The following is an 8,048-nucleotide window of genomic DNA, read 5'->3' on the forward strand; positions in this document are numbered from 1 at the left end:
TAAAATACATTGAAATACAATAGAACATAATAAATTACCATTAAATACAAAAATACAAAAAATACATTGAGTTACAAACATAATAATACAAAATTAAAATTATCAGTATAAAATAAGTAAATAAATAATATAGGAGGAGAAAAGAGAAGAAGTTGCCCTGGCCTGCTCTCAGTCTTATCCCCACAACAACCCTGTGAGGAAGGCCAGGCCAAGAGTCTGGGATGGGCCAAAGCCACCCAGCTGGCTTAGCGGGGACTAGAACCCAGATTGTCTGAGTTCCCACCCCACACTCTTAACCGCAACACCACACTGGTTTTGTTGGGGAAGCGCTACAGGGCCACTTTGTCTCTCAAAGGGCGCCCTGCGTGCAAAAGGGGAAGAGGCTTGGGCTGGGACCGTGTGGGTCCAGGCGCTTCCCATGCCCCACGGCTGCATCTGGGCACAGCAGAAGGAATGTGTGTTCGGGGCTGACTCTGCCAGGGCCGGGGCGACGGGGGGCAAAATGACCCCCACATTTGATGCTAGCCCCACAAGCTGGCACAAGCCCCAGCCAGCATCAGATGAGAGCAAACTGGAACAATCTGTGGAACAGTGCACAGCTTGGCTTTGCATGAAACAAGGTCTTATGTAATTCCTCACGATCAAACATGAGGTTTTGGGAAGAGGATGCAACCACGCCATACACAAAGCGGCAACAAAACAGTAAGCACTTCATTAATTAAAAGCCACAAAATAAAGTTTGCTAAACAAAGCAAGTGTTCTTTATTGCTTTTATCTGTATTCATTAAAACTGACGGGAAATCAAATATCACCATCTGTCTACTTTCAAGAAAGACATTAAAAACAGCTCCAGGCAGCTGCAGAACGCCACCGAAGTGTGGATTTAACTTCGACTTGCAAATGGGCAAGAGAATTTCTGGCATTGGACAGGACCGGGAAAGGACTGGGCGAATCGATGAGCAAACTCCGTCTTGCCCTCTAGGGACTGCGGATCTCTGGGGCTGCACGTGGGCTCAAGCCAGCCACCCTATTGTGGGTAAAGACCGGGGAAGCGAAGCCTTTTCCTAGGCCCACTTTGTGGCTGCGAATAAACTCCCATTTCAGGTAGAAAATCAGTATGTGAAAACATTGCACAATCTTGTGTTTATGTCTTCAATCTTAGCATGTATTTAAATGAATCCATCAGCTGGCAGCCCTATTGTGTGTCCCAGAGAAATTATATATATATATATGGTGGGTTACAACCTCAACAGCATGTCCAGGAAGCATAAATTTTGGAACATTGGGTTGGTCTGGTGTTAGTTCTACTTAAAGTGGACCTATTGAAATGACTGGGAGCCAAGTTGGACTCATGTTGGACACACTGGTTGTTCAAGAGCATACGGAACGCTATTGATCGTTCTTGCTGTCCACCCTGCTGGCCTTCCAACCGTTGCCAATACGCAATGCCAAGGAAGAGGGGACTGGTGGGCGAGGTGGAATGTGCGGTCAGAGACTCCGGCCAGAGGCGTGTGCGATCGGAAAACAGCGGCTATGCAATCCGTTCCGCAAGGTCAGGAGGCACACGATGTTCAGAAGCACTGACCAAGGAGAGGGTCTGAGTTCCAAAAGCAAAGACGTGTTTAGACCCAACAGGATGTTTGCCAGATGCTGCATTCTAGTCTTAACTGATATTGTGCCTGTGATTTTGTTGTTTTAAACCAACATTCTTAGCCACCTTTCTTAGCCCCAGCTGTGAAAGGTGCCACGTTAATGAAAAGTCGGGACACAAATATTATCATAAATACCAAGATGGTTCCTGATGAGCATAGCTGTTTACAGAGCACTCTTGATAGATATTTAGCACTGCCCACACACACCCATTTCAGAATTCTTTATTTAAGGAATTAATCCAACCAGAAAGGTTCTGCTTCCATACCAATGCTTACATTTGTGAAAAGCATCACTGTGGAGACACGGCGCACCTCGGTACCAGCGATCCTGCTTCTATTTGGCACAAGTTAATAGAGAGCAAGCAGCTCAGATACTCTTGCAAAATGCAGAAGTCCAGAGATTTGTCCTGCTGGAAAGGCTGAGCCACGAAAAGAGGGCATTTGCTTTAGATTCTGATTGTGGGTGGTGGACAGCATCAGGTTTCGGGGAGAGGCGGGATCAGGCAAGCGCTCCAAGTCATTGTTCATGTTAGAGGATGTTTAACGTACAGGCAGAACTCATGATCTGTGCATGCTTTGAAAATAATTCACTCTGACAGATCTTCTGTGTTTGCCGGGGGGAAAATGGAGGCTGCTCATGGTGCTGTCGCAAGGAAATCTCAGCGATCAGGCCCAGCCAGGAGTCGTCTGCATGTGATCGGGCTGATTCCCAGCAGGAGATCCGGGAGACGGACCGGCCAGGCACACCCACAAGCTGCACCCCCCCGACCGCGTTCGCCGATCCGATCCCTCCTGCATTGGCAGAGTGGTGGCTTTCCAGCAGAGGCGAGACGAAGAAAGCCTGCAGGCACCCCGTTAGCTCCAGTGCGGCAGGCGATGGACTGAACTTGTGGGAACAGGGCCGTGAAGCGAACGGGCGGCTGGGGAGACCGTGTTCTGGCACGGGCCGGAATGGCATGCCCAGGCGGAAAGCTCAGCAACCGCTGCGGTTGGAGGTTTTCTCCAGCGTTCAGCCTGAGCACTCCAGAAAGGCAGGGTGGCGTCACACTTCCATTGCCCTGGAGAGGAGAGATTGTGTGGTACGAGGGGATCGGGTGGGCAGGAAGGGCAGCTCCCGACCCACAAAGGGAGGCAACGACATTCACACATCTGGTTTACAGGTAGCATCGCAGAAGCATGAATGGTCCCTCAGCCTGCACGCCCTAACTCGGTAGACCCGACGTCTGGGTCTGTGTCTGGGGAAGAGGTAACTGGTCATGAGCGGAGAGCAGAACCCAGTCCTGGAATGTGTTTTCAGTATGTGAGGGCCGGCCTAGGCGCAGTAGTTCCTGCTCATGTGCAAAGCGTGCTTCTTCATCACCAAGGCAGTGCAGCTTGTCCTGCACCCGCAGCATCACTGAGCAGGAGTTCTGAGGCAGAGGAGGCTGCCAGTCAGGAGGCGAAGAACTCTGTGCATGCTTAATTGCCATTGCTTCGCACCCATAGCTGGAGGATGAGATGCCCTCGGCTGCGCAATTTTGGCAAAATCGCTCAATTCTGGCTCAGCGGAGCTCACAGGAGAGCATCGCCTGGCCTGTCCGGATGCAGACGTGAGCGCTTTGGTGTTATTTTTAGAAAGGTGAACAGAAGTCCCTCTCCTGCGAGCGCAACGGAACCGGCAGAGGAAAAGCACGTGCCGTGCATCTCCATTCCGTCCCCCAGGGGATGAGCAGCGAGCCAGCCCCATGGCACCGATTCCCGAGAAGAAAAGTATTTTTAAAACATGTATTCATAGGCTGATGGCTCACACAGAGAGAGGAGGTGTGCGGAGCGCTTGGGCACCATCTGGAGTTCTCTGCTTTGGACACTCAGACTGCTGCTCGGGAGGAGCAGGGACCGGGCGAAGGGCTGGGTTCTCCAAGCCACGCCGGGGATGGGGGCGCTCTGGATCCACTGAGGCTGAGGGGGCAGCTCCTCACCGGCCGTCTCACTGCAGAACTCCGTGGGGCCTGCTCTAGAACCTGTGCTCGGCACTGCTGTTCCCCGTGCCTGTGTCCCAGGTCCTGCGAAGGACCTGGAGGACTTCATGGTGTTTCCATAGTGATTCGGTGGATGGCATGTGGTCCTAAACTGCAAGGGGGGGGGGAGAGAAGAGCACGATCAGGCTACTGTTTTAATATCTTCTGATATAAAAAGCGGTAGAGGTGACTCAAAGAGAACAGCTGAGCAGTTTCAGACTGAATATTAGAGAACACTTCTTGGAAATGGAGTAGCAGGATCATGTGTGTTGGGGACGGAAACTCGATGATTTTCAGTCAAGAAGTAGGCGGCAGCCAGGCTGCTCCAGAAGATCCACTTGTAATCAGGATGAACTATTCATTTAAGCGGTTTCAAAACCAACCGCCTTTCATGCACCCATTCTAAAAAATCCTGCATTTCTTGCCAGTTTTGTGGATCTCTAGTAAGTAATTCTCACCAAACTCATAACCAGTTCCTGAGGCTGGGGAAATATGCCAGAGGTTTCATTTTTTCTTCCTATCTGTTCAATTTGTACACAGAACTTTTCATAAGGAAAGCTGGATTAGAATCAGCAGAAGAATTGGCAGAAGAAACATCACTAATTTCAGATGCAGATGATACCATCTTACTGGCAGAAACAACTCCTGGCAAAAGTGGAAGAAGAAAGTGCAAAAGCAGGAATGCAGCTGAACATTAAGAAATCAAAAACCACCGCTACAAAAGAATTGCACAACTTTAAGGTCAACAATGAAGAAACTGGAAATGTGAACAATTTTGTGTACTTTGGTTCAGTCATCAATTCAAAGGGGAGCTACAGCCAAGACAACCGAAAAAGACTGAGACTTGGAAGGGCAGCAGTGAAGGGCTAGAAAAGATTGGCAAGGGCACGGACGTTCCACTGGAGGCAAGGCCAAGATCATCTGCACTATCGTGTTCCCGCTTACTATGTATGGATGTGAAAGCTGGACAGTGAAGAAAGCAGGCAGTAAAGAAATGGATGCATTTGAAACATGGTGCTGGAGGAGAGCTCTGTGAAAACCCTGGACCGACAGAAAGCCGAACAAGGGGGTCCAGGATCCAATCAATCCAGAACCTTCCTTGGAAGCAAAAATGACAAGACTGAAGCTGCCATACTTTGAGCCCATCAAGAGAAGGAAAAACTCACTGGAGAAGACAATAATGCCAGGGAGGGTGGAAGGCAGAAGGAACATTGCATATGAGATGGACTGAATCCATAAGGGAAGCCACGGCCTTGAACTTGGAAGAGGTGAATGGCGCGGTCACGGACAGGATGTAGCGGAGAGCTTCCCTTCATGGGTCGGAGATGGCATGACAGCACACCACAGCAATGAGCTAGGGCGGAGCTATGGCAGTGAAGTTAGCCTGGCATATTGAAATTTCAAATGTGTGTGTTGGTGCCATTTCACTGCTTTTCTCCATTGGACCAGAGTAAGATGGCGGCAGGGGGGCAGCAACGGGAGACGGGGAAGCGTAGTTGCAACAGCAGCAAAGCAGGGGAAAGATAAGCAGGCACTTATGGAGTGTTACGTGCATGGAGAGTATATAAGTAAGTAACTTAAAGCACGATTCAGGGAGATGGGAGACTCTGGAGCCTCTCTGTCTCCTGCTCATCGATTCCGCAGCACCCACTGCACACTCGGAACAGCTGCCTCAGGATCCACTCCGTCCTCTTCTTGTCCTCTTAAATACTGTAAACTGCTCCTCGCTTTGCCAAGTGCCCTGTTGCTTTCGTACTCAAGCTGCATAACTTGATAGCCACATATCCTTTGGCCTGAAATCCAGCAAGAGTTCTCACCGTCGTGCTTGCTTAGAAACACAGAAACAGAGCGAGTCAGAAGGGGCCTCCCGGGCCATCTAGTCTGACCCCGGCTCCAGCTGGCTCCGCTCACGACATGCCCACCATGTGCATGTCCAGCCTGTCCTTGAACACCCGCACCGATGGGGCCTCAACAACCTCCCGGGGAAGCCCATCCCACACCCTCGGGGTCCCAACTGTCAGGAAGTGCTTCCTGGCATCCAAATGGAACCTGGGTTCCCTGAGATTGGCTCCGTTGGAGCGCATCCTGCCTTCCTCTGCAGGGGAGAACAGGTCTCTACCACCTCCGTGTGACCCCCCCTCCACATACAGTAACTGTACGTCGCCAACGGATCTGTTGCTTTATCCGCTGTTGTTATTATTGCTTCGTTTCTGCGCTGCCCCATAGCCAAAGCACTCTGAGCAGTTTCATAATAACATTTTAACTAATCTAATGCCCCGGTAATTGGGGGCACCTCTTTAGTAAATTAGAAGTTTTGAAATGGATTGACCTAACCAATTAACCACCTCAAAATTGCAGCCCTAATTAAAAGATTTCATAGAAATAAGAAGCAGGCATTAAAACAAGTTGAAGGAAACATTAATTGAAGTCTGCAAGTGTTGCCATGATCAGACCCAAAAGTAATTGCTTAATTTTCATATGAAAGATGGACTTGCTTTCCCAAAGCAAACGATGCTTGATTCTAGGATATGATCACCTTTACCACTTTCCTCTTAATGTCCTCCGTGGCCAGAATCTTTGCTGCCCCTCAGATTAAACCATTCAGGGGTGGAGAATGACCCTCACCCAAGATACAGAAGAGAATATTTTAGCAAAACATTACTTACACTGGCACAAAATTCCTCATTCTTTTGGGACTTAATGGTCCAGCTCATTATGTAGTTTTATGAGCCTGCAGAACGATGCGCTTGAAATAAAATACAAAGCTGGGGATTCTCGCAAAGCCGCTGATCGAACAGTAAGTGTGGACATACCCGAGTGTTCACGTGTATTCTGCACGATGGGTGCTTAGTTTCCTTGAGTGTAACTTTCCCAAACGAGGCAGGCCAATCGCACGACAGCAGCCTCATCTGGGAGCACCAGAGACAGTTTGGCTTGCCTGCACACGCCAGCGCTGCGGGATCCCGTGAGCGAGCCGGCTGGCCACCATGGAAGGCCAGTGGCTCCCACGCACACGGCTCTTCTTATGTTCTGAAGGCTCCTGGGACAGTCTTCAGGGAGATGCTCCAGTGCGGCTTTGCTCGAGTGCCCAAGCATCTTGGAAGGAAAGCAGGTAGAGGAGGTGATGGGAAAATGTGGGAGGAGGAAGGCCTTCTCCAGGGCTTCCCCCGCGATTCTGAGAAGGAGGGGGGTGTCCGGAGACAGCCTTGCCCAGGTACCTCATGCGAGTTCCGGTTGGTGCCAGGTGGCTGGCGGCCCCTTCGCTCCTGCAGTGCTTCCTTGCTCCATTTGATCTATAAAAATGTGTCAGGCGGGGCAGCTGGCAGGGCCCAGGCAACGACCAGCACTCCTTGCGAGAGGGTAAGAGAGGCGGCGCCGAGAACGCTCCCGCAGGGCCCCAAAGAAGCCAGCAAGGACAAGGTCTCTGAGCAGGGCTGGCTAACCATCTCCCAGCTCTCTTGGATGAGACCGGTTCTCTCTCCCTCTCTCTCCCCCCCCACACTGGGGTTCTGCCTGGGCTTGGCAGGAAAGAGCCGTGGTCTCCATCCATAATGTCCCTCTGCAGGGGGGGAGGAGAGGACGTCCCCAGTGCAACACCCTTCCGAGGCCGTTGTCTGCGCTGTGGAGCAGTGGCTTGGCCTGTCCTCAGGTGGGAGGCTCCTGAAGGTGCTGCTCGGGGGCCTGCGCGGCCCCACGGGCTCTTTGGCATGAGGCTCTGCAGGCGGCCAGCCGTGAATCCCACCACGCCACCCAGCATCTGCATGGAAGGGTTTCGCAGAGTGATGCTGGCACTCCATGCGGTTTCGCCCCCTCATCTTCCTCGGCTGAGGCTGCGAACAAGCCAGGTTGGTGCCTGGTCGCGGCAACAGACGAGATGCAGGCCAATAATGCGACACTCAGTCCAGACGAGGCCGAGATGCCCTTTGGAGGTGGCTCTTCCGACCAGAAAGCAAGTGCTTACCTGTGTTATTACCTCTCCTTCCAGGTGACTGGCGTATCTTGCTGCTCCCGAAAATTTGAGGGCAAAGCACAGCACGTGCTCAGAATATCCGCCACTTTTGGATAACCGAAGGCAGAGAGAAAGGTCCGTGGCGCACGAGGGAGGGCGCCTGGGGAGACCGCTCGGTGGGGGCCCTGGGTCCCGGAGGGGCTCTTTCCCAGCCGCGGGGAGCACGAACCGCACAGGGGGATCGGCCGGCCTGGACTCGGCACTGGCACTTGGGGAGCGCGCGTCTTTGGGGGCCGGGTCGGCCACGCTTTCGGCACCAGGAGGGCGGGAGGCCCAGTTCCGCACAGACACCGTCATTCCGACATCGGAGCCCGGAGAGGCCTTCCGGCCGCGGCGCGGCGCCCGCACCCCAAGGCCGGCAGCGGCAGCCCGCGCGGCACGGCCGGCCCC

At 52.2% G+C, this 8,048-nt stretch overlaps 1 protein-coding gene across 2 annotated transcripts; it reads right to left on the bottom strand.

Moving 5' to 3' along the window:
* Window positions 1-289: 289 nt before the first annotated feature.
* On the bottom strand, window positions 290-7,960 carry LOC123032426. Of its 2 annotated transcripts, XM_044448304.1 has the most exons (4): window positions 7,611-7,960; window positions 6,868-6,942; window positions 6,316-6,745; window positions 290-3,761 (listed from the first exon to the last, which is right to left on the bottom strand). In XM_044448304.1, exons 1-3 carry the CDS (start codon window positions 7,953-7,955, stop codon window positions 6,497-6,499), a joined length of 669 nt encoding a protein of 222 aa, XP_044304239.1. In that variant the 5' UTR covers window positions 7,956-7,960; the 3' UTR covers window positions 290-3,761; window positions 6,316-6,496. The 2 variants fall into 2 exon arrangements, 1 of the variants encoding a protein (XP_044304239.1); XR_006416477.1 differs by lacking the exon at window positions 6,868-6,942.
* Between the last annotated feature and the right edge of the window lie 88 nt (window positions 7,961-8,048).

The sequence above is a fragment of the Varanus komodoensis genome, unplaced genomic scaffold, assembly GCF_004798865.1.
Source record: "Varanus komodoensis strain SLA01 unplaced genomic scaffold, ASM479886v1 scaffold54, whole genome shotgun sequence".
Taxonomy (NCBI): domain Eukaryota; kingdom Metazoa; phylum Chordata; class Lepidosauria; order Squamata; family Varanidae; genus Varanus; species Varanus komodoensis.

What these genes read in the sequence shown, in the direction of transcription:
- LOC123032426 (XM_044448304.1), bottom strand. Translation starts at nt 7,955, where the DNA reads ATGACGGTGTCTGTGCGGAACTGGGCCTCCCGCCCTCCTGGTGCCGAA. An exon ending in AAGGAGAGGTAATAACACAG is followed by an intron (nt 6,943 to 7,610) that starts GTAAGCACTTGC and finishes ACATTTTTATAG; the next exon opens with ATCAAATGGAGCAAGGAAGC. An exon ending in CCAACCGGAACTCGCATGAG is followed by an intron (nt 6,746 to 6,867) that starts GTACCTGGGCAA and finishes TTTCCTTCCAAG; the next exon opens with ATGCTTGGGCACTCGAGCAA.